This window comes from Mustela lutreola, chromosome 8 (assembly GCF_030435805.1).
Source record: "Mustela lutreola isolate mMusLut2 chromosome 8, mMusLut2.pri, whole genome shotgun sequence".
NCBI classification, from domain to species: domain Eukaryota; kingdom Metazoa; phylum Chordata; class Mammalia; order Carnivora; family Mustelidae; genus Mustela; species Mustela lutreola.
The window spans coordinates 81,327,526-81,344,642 of NC_081297.1; the positions used below are offsets into that span (position 1 = coordinate 81,327,526).

The 17,117-nt window shown below is 36.6% G+C and overlaps 2 protein-coding genes across 13 annotated transcripts in view; one reads left to right on the plus strand and one right to left on the minus strand.

Moving 5' to 3' along the window:
- Positions 1-3,311, plus strand: part of LOC131838920 (inositol 1,4,5-triphosphate receptor associated 2-like) — a 65,469-nt gene extending 62,158 nt beyond the window's left edge. For 5 of the 6 annotated variants that reach the window (XM_059185773.1, XM_059185775.1, XM_059185777.1 and 2 more), the window contains 2 exons: positions 893-1,000; positions 1,766-3,311. In XM_059185773.1, the coding sequence (XP_059041756.1) occupies positions 893-1,000; positions 1,766-2,009 (352 nt within the window). In that variant the 3' untranslated portion in view covers positions 2,010-3,311. The remainder of the gene's footprint in view (positions 1-892; positions 1,001-1,765) is intronic. The other variant, XM_059185774.1, reaches the window with a different exon arrangement.
- The window catches only part of DNAI7 (dynein axonemal intermediate chain 7), a 65,052-nt gene continuing 48,236 nt past the window's right edge, over positions 302-17,117 (minus strand). For 5 of the 7 annotated variants that reach the window (XM_059185783.1, XM_059185782.1, XM_059185784.1 and 2 more), the window contains 7 exons: positions 14,737-14,812; positions 12,033-12,193; positions 9,120-9,276; positions 6,090-6,304; positions 5,140-5,307; positions 3,432-3,545; positions 302-2,745 (listed from right to left, as the gene is read on the minus strand). In XM_059185783.1, the coding sequence (XP_059041766.1) occupies positions 2,470-2,745; positions 3,432-3,545; positions 5,140-5,307; positions 6,090-6,304; positions 9,120-9,276; positions 12,033-12,193; positions 14,737-14,812 (1,167 nt within the window). In that variant the 3' untranslated portion in view covers positions 302-2,469. The remainder of the gene's footprint in view (positions 2,746-3,431; positions 3,546-5,139; positions 5,308-6,089; positions 6,305-9,119; positions 9,277-12,032; positions 12,194-14,736; positions 14,813-17,117) is intronic. The other 2 variants (XM_059185785.1, XM_059185786.1) reach the window with 2 other exon arrangements.

Below are 17,117 nucleotides of genomic sequence, written 5' to 3' on the forward strand. Positions count from 1 at the left end.
TCCCACTGAGCTGGAGTCCAATGTGGGGCTCAATCCCACAACCCCAAGATCATGTCCTGAACCAAAATCAGGAGTAGACCTTAAAACCAAGTCACGCAGGCACCCTGGGCCAGGTTTCCTTTAAAAACTAAAACCAGCCACATACATTCCCTGTAGATGTCCAAGAAGAGAAAAAAAAAAATGACTTTGAGAAACATTTGCCTTTGGTAATAGTGAGAGAATTATGAGCTTGGAATTTCAAAATTCAAGTCCAACTAGGAATTCATCAGTAAACATGATAATGAAACAAGTTCTGTTCAGGTTAAAGGAACAACTCTTTAGACAATATGATTTTATTTAAAATATATTTGATCCAATTTCTATTTCCCAGCTCACTGAATAAACACTTTTAAAATTAAGATTTTTAAAGAAGCAATGACGTTACTCCAGTTTAGCATAAAATCCACTGTTAATGTATTATGTGATAAAAGGAGAGAAATTTTACCATATGTTTAATGAAAAACAGAGGAAGAAATATACACCTTTGTTTTTTAAAGTATGGTTACATACATAAGCAGAGAAAGAAATCACAGGTTAATAATACTGGTTAATTATTAGTGGTGCTAATTGATGAACTTCGACATGTTCTTTGTAAATGTCTCCTTTTTACTCACCCCTTGGCTAATATCCCAACTTCCTACAACACATTTTTCTAGATATAGCAAGTTTTTAAAATTAAATTCCTAGAAATAAAAATTTAGTGATTTGATTTTAGAATTATATATCAAATCTTTCTAAAGCAAAACAAATACTTGAGAGCCGCTTTAGTAATACAATAAAATTTGCAGTATTTTTTATAAATCTGGTATATTATCCATACTTTCAAACATTTAAACTTAATACTTATTTATAGAACTAAAGATGACTCAGAACCACCTGGAGAAGAAATAGCAGAAAGGACAAGAAAGCCAAGTCTTTCTGAAAAGAGAAATAATCCGTCAAAATGGGATGGCTCTTCATTGTAAGTTGTCTGCTTGCTAATGATCCTATTTCTGTGGAGTGGGGAGAGATGAGGCAGGGTTAACAGTATTAATCTTAGTCAAGGTACTAAAAGACCTATCAAATTGTTAAATTTAAGAGGAAAAAAAACAAACTTCACATGGTCTACAGGAGTTATCCCTGAACTGGTGGTTTAGGAACTTGGTTCTGGAGCCAGATGGCCTAAAGCAAGTTCATCTACTTTTAAGCACCAATTTCTTCACCTAAAAGATAGGGCTGACAGCAGCAGAACATGCAAAATGCTAAGACATAGATGATGTTATAATAAGCTTTTTTTTGTGTCTCATTTCTTAAACTAAAAATAGTTTACACCTGAATATAGCAAAAATCCCAGGTATGGTGAGAAATAAGTGGCATGTGTATATACACACATACCATGCTCCACAAAAATGTTAGTTGCCTTACCTGACTGAAATAATGAGATACTCACATGTTCTTGTTAGGAGTTAAATAATGGCCGAGTCACCTAATTTTCAGATCATCACCATAGCATTTCTTAACTTTAAGTCATTTCTCTAATTCTAAAAATTATTGGGGTGGAAGTGGGGCAAATTGTGGGCCAAACCAAGACAGCAGGCACATTACGTAGCTTATTGCCAGGCAGTGTTTTTGATAGGTAGGGCAGAGTGATGACTTGTCTGGTACTGTTGGCAAAAGGAGCCAACAGTACAAATAGCAAAACAAAATGTTGCCATTGCCAAATTCTGAATTTGTATTTTCCTTACAGTTATGACACAGTAGCTGCCTGGGCAACAAACCTCAAGACTTCCTTCAGAAAGGCGAATAAGGCACTCTGGCTTTCTGCTGCATTCATTGTGCTGTTTGCAGCTTTGATGAGCTTCCTCACTGGACGATTCTTCCAGAAGTCTGTGGATGCTGCTCCCATACCAGATGGGGACTCCTGGATGTCTCTAGAGCAAATCTTGTGGCCATTCACCGGACTCCAACACAATGGACCACCACCAGTGTGACTTAGCACATCTTAATGTATGTGTCTTGATTTTTAAAGTTTTAGTATCTGAACTTTGTAAATTAGTGATTTTTAGCTGGGAAATTATAGCATTGAACCACAGGGTCTCAGAAGGACTGCAAGATATTTAACATCCCTTCTTTCTGTGAGTTCCTCTCTGACTAAAATACAATGGGGAAGAAGCCTGCCTATGATTTTTAGTGAGCTTTTTGAGGAGGAGATATTCCATATTGCTTGTTAAAATTTATTCAAATAGAGTAAAAAGTGAACATTTTCAGTGGGTCAAGTATTCATAAGAAAAAAACCCCACTTTTTAAAAAATAAAATTTGAGTACAAAATGCTTATTAGATTTTAATAACCTTTTGAAATACAGTCACTCATTACATTGCTTTTGAAGAAATGCCTGATTTTGCTCTGGGTTGCTTGACTTTTCATACTGCATAAAATCTGTCAGCGGGGATTAAGAATAGCTGAGCACTCTGGTCGAGAGTAGCATATAGCACACAGAGTCAATCAGCTGGCAGCTGGAGCTCCTAACTTTTTCCATGGCTTTTTGGGAAGCAAAATCCTTAACCATGTGATATAAAGTAGAATGAAACTCAGTTTCTTCTTTAAGGGCTTCAGAGAATGTCTCACTGTTTTCATTGATCTTGAGCCTTTGTGCTCTGTCACCACTAAACATTAAAAGGGTCCAATTAGGTTTCTGAATAGGTTTTTCACTAAGGTGTTCCTTCAGCTACAGGAAAAGAAAATTAGAGAAATCCATTAATAGTTCCTCTAATAGGTATTTTGGCAGAGTATAATTTGAACTCAGTCCCCAAAATTGCTAATGTAAAAGAAACACTCTTTAGTGTCTGATCTCTTAAACCATGTTTGTATGTATGTATTCATTCAACAGAGATTTCTTGAGTAGCTCGTATGTGCCAGGGAATGTTCTAGGTGCTGGAGATATAACAACAAAGAAGAAAAAACCATATTAATAACAATTGCAATAATAAAATCCTATCCTCCAGGAGCATATATTCGAGTGGGAGAAACACATAGTATACAAGTAAATATGGTGGCTCACTTGCGCTATCTTTTTTTATCAGGCAGCAGTAAATGTGCCAGAAAGTTCAATTGGAGGCCTGTCTCTGAGAGGAAAAAAGCTTCCATTTGTTCTCATTTTGATGTAAAGAGCTGTCAGGACACTACCCTGAAGTCCAGAGTGTTTGATACCATAATGGACAGTGAAGGTATAGCCTTTATATAGCTTGGTTTTATATTTTTGACAAAATAAACAAAAGTGAAGTTTTAAAACTATTTGAATGTTAATTATTTTTTTAACCTTTTCAAGAGGAGAAACCATGGCCTACATTCATTTAGCTTTTGAGTATCTTCTTTGGAAGGACAAAGTAATTTTATGGGGTTTGTATACTATACCTTAACTATAACTTTATTTGAACTACATACTATATTCCACTTGCTCCAACCAAATGCAAAAGCGGAACTTAGCAGGGCCAGCTGCCGATAAGCTTTCATTTCTATCAAAGGATCCTGTCAATATAAAAACAAAATTGATCATAAAGCCTTTCACCAAGTCTTCCATCTTTGGCCTCCTACAGTCACTTCTTAACACGGAAAAATCCACTTAAAATCTAAGTCAGATGACATGATGACTCTGACAGTACAGGTCAATGGAGCTGCCTTTCAGAAGAGAAGCCAGAGTCCTAACAATGACCTACAAAGGGCCTCTCTGATCAGATATCCCCCCGCCCCACATATGCCCCACATATACCCCATTATGACCTTCTTTGTTTCTCTTTTTGCTCTCTGAGCTCCACTTGGCTAAATTCCCCACCTTCAAGTTTGGTTCAGATCCTACTTTCTTGGTGAAGGCCCCCTCTTCCAATACTATTTGATATTGTATGTTGCCCTATGATTCCTGATCTTCCCTTTTTTTTTTTTTCATATAAAATATAAGATAATCTAGTATATTTTTGCCTTCCTGTGCTAGAATGTAAGCTCCACAAGGGCAGGAACCTTGTTTTATTCACTAATGGATCTTAAGCATCTAAAACAATGTTCAGAAAAAAAATTCTTGAATATTCTGAGATGACTAGTACACTACATGCAGCATTTGTAGAGTAATTGGCAGTTGAGTTACTAAAACTAAGGTGCTTTTTTCCCCCTACACATAAGTACACAGTTAATGATGTTATTTTCAGATATACCCATATTGTCATTTTCTGGCATATTTTAACCTGTTTTGTGCAGAAGAGTTCTATAGCCAAGAACACCTTTCATAATTGGAGCCTACTTTGGCCTCATTTGTATATCGTAAATATTTACTAAACATCTGATTCAAGGAGTATGCTAGATACTAGAATCATAGGTGATGAAAGAACAGTCCTCATCCTCATGGAACATAGTTTAACATGGAAGGATCTTGGGCACCTGGGTGGCTCAGTGGGTTAAGCCGCTGCCTTTGGTTCAGGTCATGATCTCAGGGTCCTGGGATCGAGTCCCGCATCGGGCTCTCCGCTTAGCAGGGAGCCTGCTTCCCTCTCTCTCTCTCTCTGCCTGCCTCTCCATCTACTTGTGATGTGTCTCTGTCAAATAAATAAATAGACTCTTTAAAAAAAACAAACAAACAAACATGGAAGGATCTTATTTAACTAAAGCCTTATGAGTAACATGAAGCAGTATGCAGACAGGGAGCCTCTCCCAAGAAATGGAAGGAAGTGGGTTTTCTCTATCAGTGGCCCTTTTATGTGTTTAATTTCACCAAATTTGTTATGTTTGGGAAACTTCTGAGGCACTTAATCTTTTAGGAAATCTTACATATATCCAGCCTGGAAGAAGAAAGAAAATTTGAAGTTGCTCTAACTACCTTTGCCCTAACTGACCAGCTGTGTGAATAATGGTCCATTTGTCAGTATGAAGATCATACTAGAGGCTTCCTTTCTTGGGAAAGATTATTAAACTTGAGAGAACTCTGGATTTCTGGTCTTGCCATTTATTCCTTCCAATCAGTTCTGTGTGAGTGAATACAGAAAACCTAAGCCATACCTGAAGAGTTACATAACATTGAATACTGGCTACCATTCTAAATGTCCTTTACATTAAATTTGGAAAGACTTGTTCTTACCTTATAATTTATAACAACATAAAAATGAGAGTGTTCACTAGGGAAGATATTCAATCCAGCTTCTTTCAAAGCACAAATGAAAGAAATAGGAGTCATCCATTTTCCTTCCAAAATAGAGAAATGCTTTTTGTTACTTAGTGTGATTGACGCTAACAGGCAGAGGTTTTCCTAGTTTCAAGAAGAAAGATAGATTATTACATCATGATTCCATTTCCAGCCTTTAGCTTCTTCATACTAGTTTTTTGTTTTGTTTTGTTTTAGCTCTATATCATTCTGTACAAAAAAGTACGCAGGACAGATATGCTTTAGGCCAGCTCAGAGAAGTCAGTCATAAAGTCTCTGTTATCTCAACCAGTCCATCGGTCAACTTTTTGGGGGCTTTATCTGAACAGTCAAGAGACTGAAAGATCTCTCAGTTCTCCTCCCATTGTAGGAGTTATGATCTAAGAACACTAGTCACATTGAATTACAGTAGCCATTTGATAGCTAGTCATGTTGCAACTTTTAAGGATAGTTTTTTTTTTACAAATATAAGATTTAAGGTAATCAAAGTTACCCAGTTTTAAAGTTTGCAGAGTGGCAATTTGAAGGTATACAGAAATCACAGTCCTCTTCTGGTTTTAGAAGTCTAACGTGCTATCCACTGTGGGACAGAACCACCCTTCTCTTCTGGAAAGAGGAAGCCTCTTTAGAGTGGATCAAAAACTGCAACAGGCTTGTAGCTTCACTAAGTGGCCTATTTCTACTAAAGGGTGCAAGTTTGTACTTTGCTTGTTGTATGTTATTACCTATCCAATCACTATTTCATTTAGAAATTATGGCTCAAAGTGTATTTTAAATACACTTGTAACATTTCAATATGTCAATCACCAGTGACTGATTACTTTGACATACTTTAACTGTCATCAAGAGGTTTACCTCTTTCATATGACTTACTCTCTGTGACTTACCTTAATTTGTATTTGAATCGTAGTAAATACTGTAGTCACAGTCAAAAGTACTTGATCCACATCAAGTGGTGTTAGTTCCCATGACTGGAATGGCATGTTAATATGAGCATCCTGAATCAAGGTAATAGGGCCAAGCATTTCTAGGCTGAATGTTACAAGTCTGTCTTCTGGTTTGTAAGAGACATTGCTGATGCCATCAGTTTGCCAATGTTTACCTGCATAATAAGGAAAGAAAGTAACAGTTTCATTTTTTCTATACAAAAAATGAGATGAATGGAATGACCCAAATAACTGCAAAGGTGTATAAATTGATCTTTTACATTCAGTAGAGAATCTCTACAAAAAGCCACTTTTGCTGGTTCTTCCTGACTACAGGATCAAATCCGAACTCCTCAGCATGGTATCTAAGGCCTTCAGAATGAAGACTCGTGTTTCTGGCTTCACCCCTTGCACTTCTGACACCTGGTTTTAGCTATGCTTTCCCCCTCCCCCAACAGCATCATCCACTGAGCCTCTGCACACGCAGTCCTTTCTTCCTAATCAATCCTTTAGAGAATCTCTCATCTTGTTTAAAACAAAACAAAACAAACAAAAACCACCAAAAAACTTTAAAATTCACCTGTGTTAAGTATATATTTTCGTAAATTCCCCCAGTTGTGCAACCATTACCACAATCCAATTTAGAACATTATTATTTTCTCCATAGGTTCCCTCATGTCTATTTTATAGTTAATTACTCCCATTCTCGCCTCTAGCCACAGGCAGCCATTAATATACTTCCTGTCTCTAAAGATGTCTTTTCTGGACTTTTCATATAAATACAATCATATGTAGGTGGTCTTTTGTGTCTCTTACAACTTAATAATAAAACACAACCCAATCTGAGAATGGGAAGAAGATCTGGATGAACATTTCACTGAAGAAAATCCAGTAAAGGATAATAAACACGTACAAAAAGATGTTCCACATGATGTTATTAGGGAAGTACAATATAAACCCCTGAAATACCACTTCATACTCACTAGAAAGGCTAGAATAAAAAAGATCACAAATGTTAGCAAGGATGTGAAAGGTGGGAAACCTCCTGTAATACTGGCAGGCATGTAAAAAGTACAGTTACTTTGAAAAACAACTGGACAGCTTCTTAAAAAGTTAAACATAAATTTACCATTCAACCCAGCAGTTCCTTCCTAGGTATATACGCAAGAAAAAGGAGAATGTACGTCCGCACGAACACTTGCATGCCAATGTTCTTAGTCTCTTAAGGCCCGGTTCAACATTCTATACCAAGACAAGCCTTTCTTAATGCTCCAGGTGGACCCCCTGGGCTGCTCCATAACACTTCTACCTATTACAGCACCCTTCTGTGTCATATTAGGTGGCTTTTCCTTGTCTTCCTCCCCTACAACTTTGAAAACTCCTAGAGGAAGGAAATCTGTCCCATTTATCCTGTATTTCTTATTGTGTAGCATAATTATGGAATACACGAGTTATTCCCTTCCCTCAAATGACTTCTCCATTTCCACATGGCTTTCTCCTCACATGAGGGATCCACTCACTCTTTTTAACTCTGAAATTCAATATAATACATACAATTATGTTGACAAAGTAAGGGATTCATAATTCATTTTTACAGTAATAAAATTAGTTTTTTAAAGGTAAAAATTAAGTATCACCTATAAATAAATTCTCTAATTTTTAGTATTTCCTGGAAAAAAGTTTCCCCATGGGAAGAATTACTGGAGTTGTATACTACTGCTGTAGTCAGAGACAAATTTTACACATTATATTTCCCCGAATCATGTGGGATAACTTATCTTGTCAATTCTAACTTAGTGTGACTAATTTTTAACAGAGTAAATACTTAAAAACATTACCATTAAAGGAAAAATGAAACTTCTTAAGCAACATGAAGGGAAGAAATTACCTAATTGTTCATTTTGACAGATTTTGTAATTTAATGTATTGATGGAGCTATACTGTTATTAATTCATAATTTTTATCTAGAATATAAATATCTTTTTTAAAAAAGATTTTATTTATTTATTTGATTGACAGAGATCACAAGTAGGCAGAGACAGGCAGAGAGAAGGGTGGGAGGAGCAGGCTCCCTGCTGAGCAGAGAACCCGAGCTGAAGGCAGAGGCTTAACCCACTGAGCCACCCAGGCGCCCCTAGAATATAAATATCTTGTGCCTAGGTATACACAACCAAAAATGTGGATTACTGTAGCCATCATAAAAAAAGTTAAAACTGCATAACACTTACCTTTTCTGGTACAGAAATTCCTAAATTCTCTGCTCCTTTGACTACATAAATGGATTAATAGCTCTGTGCCTTTGTGATCTGTTCTGAACCTGTCACAAACTCAGTAAATTCTTCCACAAATATGAATCTAAAATGCTTCACATTAAAAGTAAAGCTACACTTCTTTCGTCTAGCAGCCTCAAACCTGCATACATTAATTTACCAGACCAAGACTTCTCAAAATTGAGCCCGCCAACCCCAAATGAGGTATTTGTTAATGATTAGTAAATCCTTAGCTAGTATCTCTGCTGGTACTTCTGATTTTGTTATTTATTTCACATTTTGGATAACCAATAATTTCCCATGGTTCAACAATCAAAAGTTATAAAGAGACAGGAAGTGGCTAGTATTCATCTGTCTCAGGTTTCCTAATGGCCCACTCCCTATCTCCAGTACTTGTCTGTAATAAGATTTGAAATTTCTAAGTTATTAACATTAAAATAAATTTTAATCACCCCAATCTGAATTATGTACTCATTTCAGGAGAGAGTAGGTTTTTCACTTATGTAAGACTTCAGGAACTAACAGTTGTAACATTCAATGCATACACTCCAATCCCTATTCATTTCCATCAAGAGCAAACAAAATAAACACACTAGAGTTGCCATAGAAATGTGTAAGATTAGAAATGCGGAGTTTACACACTGTAGTTTCTGTTTTAAGGATTTGTGTTAGAGCTCTTTTCATTACATAATTATCAAAGTTGATTACAGTATTGCTGTACCTTCAGCATCCCACCTTGCAACCATAGGGTCCTCAAACAAGATTACATTCTCCTGAACCTCAAGTGTCACCTCTATGGGTGGGAAAGCATTTTCTGTTTCAACGTCTTCCGTAGTTTCTGGAGGATATATATATTTCTGCAATCCTTCTTTGAGTATCTTTTAAAAATGACCAAAATAATATCAAGTTAGACACTGACTGGTAACAAGTAAAGATGTAAATATTGCTGAGTAAACTGTATGTAGTTATTAAGTATTGAAGATCAGTCTCATTTACTAAAGATTACTAACAAAATTTCACAACAAAATTAAAAGATAATGATTGAGGAGGAAAATAATCACCAAATCTGAATCACAGACTCTTCCTCTGGTCCAGATTCTATGTTGGGACTTACTAATCATTTTATTCCTCCAAGTAATCTTATAAAACATATATTTAACAGAAATAACTGGGACTTAAAGAAATCAAATAATTTGCCAAAGATTACAAAATGACTTCAAGGAGGCATTACAACTCAAAAACAGAGCTCTAGGACTCTAAATCCCATATTCTAATACCTTGGTTAGGGTGTGTAGGTAAAGAGGGGAAGGAGTATAAACATACTTTTGAGAAGTATAGAAACGAATGGATGAAAGTAAAAAAAATCATCACGTTGGTACACCTTAAACTTTTACAATGATTTATGTCAATTACATCTCAATAAAGCTGGAGAGAGAAAGTAAATTAAGTCAACAGCAGATCTCTCTAGGATGGAGGAGATCTGTCCATTATTTGAACATAGCAGAGAAGGATCTAGGGAAGGAAGGGTAGGGAAGATTAAGACTGATTAAAAATAGAGGAAAAACTGGATGGGTTAAAATTCTAGAAGAGGGGGCGCCTGGGTGGCTCAGTGGGTTAAAGCCTCTGCTTTCAGCTCAGGTCATGATCCCAGGGTCCTGGGATCGAGCCCTGCATGGGGAGGGGGGGGGGGGTCTCTGCTCAGCAGGGAGCCTGCTTCCCCCTCTCTCTGCCTGGCTCTCTGCCTACCTGTGATCTCTGTCAAATAAGTTAAAAAAAAATTCTAGAGGAGGTGGGAAATTATTGAAAAGACACTTGAATAAAAGGAAGAAGACCTCTTTGTTGCAAAAGAGAAAAACAATTTTAAAGAGGATACTTTGAGCTCAATGGAGAGGAAAAACTGATGGTAGGAAAAACTGATTCAAATAGACTGTTCTAAGTAGCTACAGACCAGGTTATCTCCCCCAGGAATGCTCTAATAAATACATTCTCAGTTGTGGGGAGAATGGGAAAGGAATAGCAGTATCATCCCCAAGGGGGTGAAAATTAGTTTGGGGGGGCATGAAAAAAATTATACTCTTTTAGGTGTAAAGCACAGCTATATATTTAGTACATACACAAATACATTGTATATCTATGGTATTAAAATTTCATGGGGTGGATGGCTAGGAAAGAAAATGCCTACAAAGGCTCCTTAGAGAGGTGATAATGGGGAAAAAAATAAAAATTGACAAATGCCACTCCATGACGATAAAGTACCAAGGTTCTTAGTGGTAGAACTGCGAGTGAGAAGTAGCTGACAGTCTATGTACATGATATGCTGGAGGAGAGAGAGACAAGGAGAGGAGAATGAATTAGAGGGAAGGGGAGAACGAACGAGAGGGAGGGGGAGAATTCAGAAAGGCTAGAGAATAAGGAAGGAGGAAGGGGCTATGACAATATAGCAGGGTGTATTTGGGACACAAGCTACCATGAAGTAAGTTAAAATAAACCAAGTCAATACCAGGGCAAATGTTACTATTTACTGAAACAGGAGTGAGGAAGTCCTTCAAAAATGATCTCACGGGACGCCTGGGTGGCTCAGTTGGTTAAGCAGCTGCCTTCGGCTCAGGTCATGATCCCAGCGTCCTGGGATCGAGTCCCACATCGGGCTCCTTGCTCCTCAGGGAGCCTGCTTCTCCCTCTGCCTCTGCCTGCCATTCTGTCTGCCTGTGCTTGCTCTCTCGCCCTCTCTCTCTGGTAAATAAATAAAATCTTTAAAAAAAAAAAAATGATCTCACAACTGTTGTCATTGACATCCTTACTAAGAGTGTGGAACGTGCATCAGCAATAGTGCCATCACCTGGATCTGTGCTTCTCAAACTTAAATGTGCACATGAATCACCTGAGGGTCTTCTTAACACTCAGATTCAGCAGATCTGAGGTGAAGCACCAGATTATGCATTTCTAGCTGATGCTGATCCTGCTGGCTCATGGACCACACTTTATACACCAAGGATCCAGACCAGTGGTTCTCAAACTTTAAGGTGTGTTTTGCTAATACACAGACTACAAAACCTCATCCCTAGACTTCCTGATTCAGTAAAACTAAAATGAAGCCCCTGAATTTGCATTTCTAGAAAATTCCCAGATGATGTTAATGCTTTTGGTCAAGGGACCACATGTTAGGAACCACAGAGCTAGACCAGAGTACACAAACTATGGCCCCTAAAAAATCTGGTCCACCACCAGTCTTTTTAAATAAAGTTTTCATTTGCATCTGGCTGTCTTACTGTACTGAAAGCTGCAACAGAGCTGGTATGCCCACAAAGCTGAAAATATACCCCATCTGGCCCTTTACAGAAAACGTCTGTCAGCATCTTAAATAGACTATCATTATTAAGAGCAAACTGGCACAATCTAAATATAGTGCTATAGGTTTACAATTAACATGTATGAATCATAGTTTTAAAATTCATATTATTTTAGAGTTCTTTCCTTTAATATTGGATTCAAATTTTATAAATTCAAGACTATTTAAAATTAGTTTTCCCTTTATGCTTCCTTAATAGATTAAATTTCATTAGATGTTAGATCATTTAAGATAAAAGTGTGAGAAATAATTTTACTCATAAATTTGATTCAAAAATCAACCTACTTCCACAATCATCCAGCCTTTCATTGGTTTACACTGCGGGGGAAGCTCCAAAATATCCAAGTGGTATACTCCACCGAGGGTTGTGAATTGGCATAAATCAACCTCATTGTCTTCAAAGATATATGGCTTTTCATTAGCATTCTTTATCAGCAAAAACTGTGCTAAAATTAATCAGATTAATTCAGTTTCTAAATAGATTGCAACAATCTGGCATTAGGAGGGAGAGGAAAAAATTCTGGAAATGAAGTTTTTATTTAGCTACTAAAACATCAAAAAGTGGTTAATTCAAAACTATTCACAAAGCTAACCTTCAAAGTAGTAATAAGCATGTATAATGATAGGCTAAAGGGGAGGGCTCCATTTATAGCTTATATACCAACACTTTTAAGAATATGTATCTAATAAGCATGTTACAATTAAAATAACTTCAATAATACATTGTATCACAAGAGGAGGAAAAATAATTTTCCCTCTACCTTCTGAGTTCTCGGCTGAACTTTTATACAAAAGGCAGAACAAGAGGAAATAAACCACTCATTTATTAATATGAATACCTCATGTAAACATGGGAGATTACCCAGGGAAAAATGAGTAACTTAAGAGGTGGCTCAGAACTCTGGCTTATACAGCATCTTCAACTAAGAACAACAAATTTGTGGGGAAATGACAAGACAAAGGAAACCAGTTTCAGGTTTCTGACTGTAGAGAAAAGGACTAGTTAGTAAAGTTCGTTATGCAGATTCTTCTGGTCTCCTTTCTGGGCTGATAGGTCTGAAGTTAAATCTGGGCATTAACCACTGTCACTCTTGGTAGAGAGCGGAGTGACACCCTTTGAAATTAATGTCTTGTTTTTAGGCAAATAGGGGGAGGGTAGGCAGCTTTTCTTGCATCTGCATCTTTATAAGTCCTTAACTTAAAATATCCTTATGCCAAAGTGGCATATTTTGGGGTGGCATATTTTGCTACCCTTCATTATAAAATAAGGAAAAGTGGCTTAACACAAAGTTTGTTACCTGACAAATTAATGTTTTTAAACTGGACATTAGGGGGCTAAAAATCTTAAAGAAGAAAGTAAAATGGAGAAAAACATAAAATTTTCATCCATATATTAAAGCTAACCTTTTTTTTTCCCAATAAAAACAGGTCCAGCTCATTAAAAAAAAAGGGGGGGGGTGGACAGAGGCTTTAAAGTGAAAAACTGTATTGGATAATCCCTTCTGTATAGAAATTTTATGGGGAAATTCTATAATTCCATAATTCTCAGTGTACAATCAAGGGAATATTTTAAATCATGTATCACTAAGACCATTCCCACCTGTCCACCAAAAGTCTTTCCAGTGTAGAAAGATAAGGGAAATCAGACTGCTTATAGGGTCTACTCCTTACTTACTATGTAACCTTATGCAAGATATGCTAATTAACATGTCTTTTCTCTCCTTCTTCTACAAAAGAGATATTGATATCTACCTACTGAATTTGGGGAGTTGTAGTTAATACATGTAAAAAGCTTAGAACTAGTGTCAGACACACAGTAAAACTTAGGAAGTGTTAGTCTTGTTATTTATCATTTTAATTTTCCTCTCCCATAAAAGGAAGCACACTGAGAAGTCACTGAATTTAACCCATGGACAGCAGACACTGAAAATTAATGACAATATGCAAATAAAATTCCAATTAAGCAATTGCTCTTTTTCCCTTGTACACTTTCAATAAAATGCTGACTTTAATTTCAAATTTATGTAGTTAATAATCCATTTACCTAAAAAGAAAGAAAAAGAATACTGTATCCAAATTCAGACATTTATGATTAGGGGATTAACATATATATTATTTGGGGATTAGCATATAGAAAACCTCAGTATTATTGGCAGAAGTTCATGAACTGGCTCTAGTATCCTAATTCTAACAGGAAAATTAACCTCCTCAGGGCTATAGAAAAGTTTTGAAGATATAAACCTAGTTGGCTGCTGAAACAAAAGTGTGTTGGGAAAAGTGAAGAAGTAGACAAGAAGTATGTTATGAAAAATATGCTAAAAAGTCTATAGAAATTGATTCCTTAGAAGTTCCTGGGAAGTGATGGACATACATCTCAAACTAAAAGATATGTAAATTAGACATCACTATCACTATGACATTTTTAAACTCTCTTCAATTGTTATTTTCCAAGATAAGATTGAATACAAAAGGGTTGAGAAATTTATGGTTATGCACGTGTTTGTGAATATTCATTACAACATTGTTTGTAATAATAAAAAATTAGAAATAACCTTACCATCAATAAAGATTTAAATAATGTTCCATTACTGGGATGAAATTATACAGCTACTAAAAAGGTTATTAATATGTTCTGACCTAGGACAGTGTTGAACATATTCATTTAAGTAAAATATGCATTATGTTCTATATATGTCTATAGACTATGCTACATAAAATTACAAATTATTATTGATAAAAAAGTAATTTTCAAACATTTGTATGCTATTTCATGGTTTCATTAAAAATCAAAAGAGAGCTACAAAGAGAAGAAATACAAACAGGAGAAATTTTTGTTAATACTGGTTATTTCGAAGAGGGATTATGAAGAATTTTCACTTGACATATATTTCTGCAACATCTGAACTTTTTAATGCAACATCTGCATTTCTGTTGTAAGCTGGAAAATCCCAATAAAGTTAAATTCTACTAACATAATTTAGAAGAATACCTGATAAGACTGTTTCACTTAATAATTTCATCTCCACTTCACATTTTGTGGCTTCAGATTCTTCCTGGACAAAACTCTACAGAAAACACAAGGACAGAAGGGTGACTGTGTCTGCTGCAGCCCAGATTCACTCTTCATTCTCTCCCCACTCCAGTTCCCACTTCAGATGCCTGCTACCTCAGTTTCTGGGCCCCACACTGACACTTGCTCTGGCAGAAAAAGTGGACTCAAAAACAGTATTTTAAATTTCAGTGAAAATGAGAGCATATCTCCACAGAACCTCACGAGGGCAGGAGCTAGACTGCTCAGATTCTCTGATGACAATCCTCAAGTATAAAATCGACTAGGAAGCAATGCAAGCTATAAAAATGTTATTTATATTTGAATTTTGATTTTAGCCAAGTTTTAGGTTTTCCTTGATTTTGGCAAACAGCTCTCTGATAGACTAATTCCAAAGCCTGCTTTTGGGTGAGCCTCTCAAGAAAATTAAAGATGTCATGCATCAAATAAGGTATAAGATACTACACTGTAGAGTAGTAAATGAGTATTTCAATAGGAGGACATAAGATCTCCTTATGTATTCTAAATCTGCCACTAATTTCCATTTGTAACCTTGAGGAAGTCCTCGAACCATTTTGGGCCTCAAATTCCTGCTCTAACAACATATTTGGTACTGAACTGTGTGCCAGACATAATAACACATCTTGTAAACTATCCTAAGAGATGGCTATATCTTCATTTTACACAAAAAAGGAAACTGAAGCTTAGGGAAATTACTATTTTAAGAGTCAAAATAATAGAAGTGAATAATTTTATATATAGTAAGGCTGTATACACTGTAAAACTTTGGTTTGTGTGTGTTTATATTTGCAAACTGGATAATATCCAGCAAACTTCATTTGACCCCTATACTATCTGTACTTCTAGAGCAATAGAAAAGTCTTGTACCAGAATTTTAGTCAGAAGCTAGTTAATCCCTTCATCTCTCTCATCTTCAACCACCATTCAGTGCCCAGTCTCCCTTAATAATTTATCATAATAATCTGTGCCTGGGTGGCTCAGTGGGTTAAGCCTCTGCCTTTGGCTCGGGTCATGATCTCAGGGTCCTGGGATCGAGCCCCAAATCAGGCTCTCAGCTCAGCGGGGAGCCTGCTTTCCCATCTCTTCTGCCTGCCTCTCTGCCTACTTGTTATCTCTGTCAAATAAATAAAATCTTTATAAAATAATAAATTATCTTTTCCATCATTCTTGTCACTGTATTGCCCTCTGTCATCTTCTTGAGCACTTTACACTACTGCCTTCTCTGCCAACCCGTTCCATGCACTTTGGAAACTTCTCATTTACAGACTCATTCATTCAAAGAATTTTCACAGAGTGCCTAAATTGTACAGGTATTGCCAGATACTAGAAATAAACAACAAAAAAACGACAAGGTCCCTGACTCAAGGTGTTCCCAGTCTATTAAGGAAAGCAGGTAAAGGAATAGTTACACTACAGTTTTGTGGCTACTGTAGTAAAAAGTCAGGGGGTCCATAACAGGAGTATAAAGAACAGTTAATTCTATGGGGGAAAATATTGCATGAGTGAGTGAAAATAGGAAATGCTACCCCAAAGTGGTAAAGTTTGAACTAAATCTTGAACGATAATTAGGCTTCCTGAAAAAAAATGGTGGGACAGAATTCCAAGTGTGAGTGAGGGCAGAAAGGCATGAAGCAAAATAGAGTTCCAAGCACCTGAAGTACTCAGGTATGGTTGGAGTGAGACATACTACGAAGGTGTAAAAATCTGAAGCTGGAGAGAGGGGCCAGAGTGTAGAGTTTAGATGACACTCTAAAGATTAGAATTTCTCCTATGGGTAAAAGGGAGCCTAGAAAGGACTTAATGGGAAAGTGGCGTGAAGAAGTTTGCATTTGCAGAGTATTCTGGTGGCCAGCTGATGAATGGATTCCTTAGTGGAGGGTAAGAAGTCCGAAAAGGATCAGGGTCTAACTCAAGGTAGAAGCAATCGGGTTCATTAGAAGGAGCATATATGGGAGATGACATGGAGGTAGAATCAACATAGCTTGGATGGTAACTTGATACAGATGATAAGGGACAGGTGAAGGCTGATTTTCAGGTGTCTGCTTCGGTGATAAAGTGCATGGTGACAGTTATCAGAAAAAGACAAGGAGGAAGGACAGGTTTGGGGAAGAGTAATGAATTCAATTGTGAATGTGCTGAACTATCATTAAAAAGCCAGTTGCATTTCTTTCTTGCAGGAAGGATTATGATCATTAAAAATACCAAAGGTATTGGGCCAAAATTCACATCTTCAAAAAGTTGAGAATTCTTTAGAGTTTAGACCAAACTGGTTTCTTGCCTTGCAGGAAATCTAAAAATGT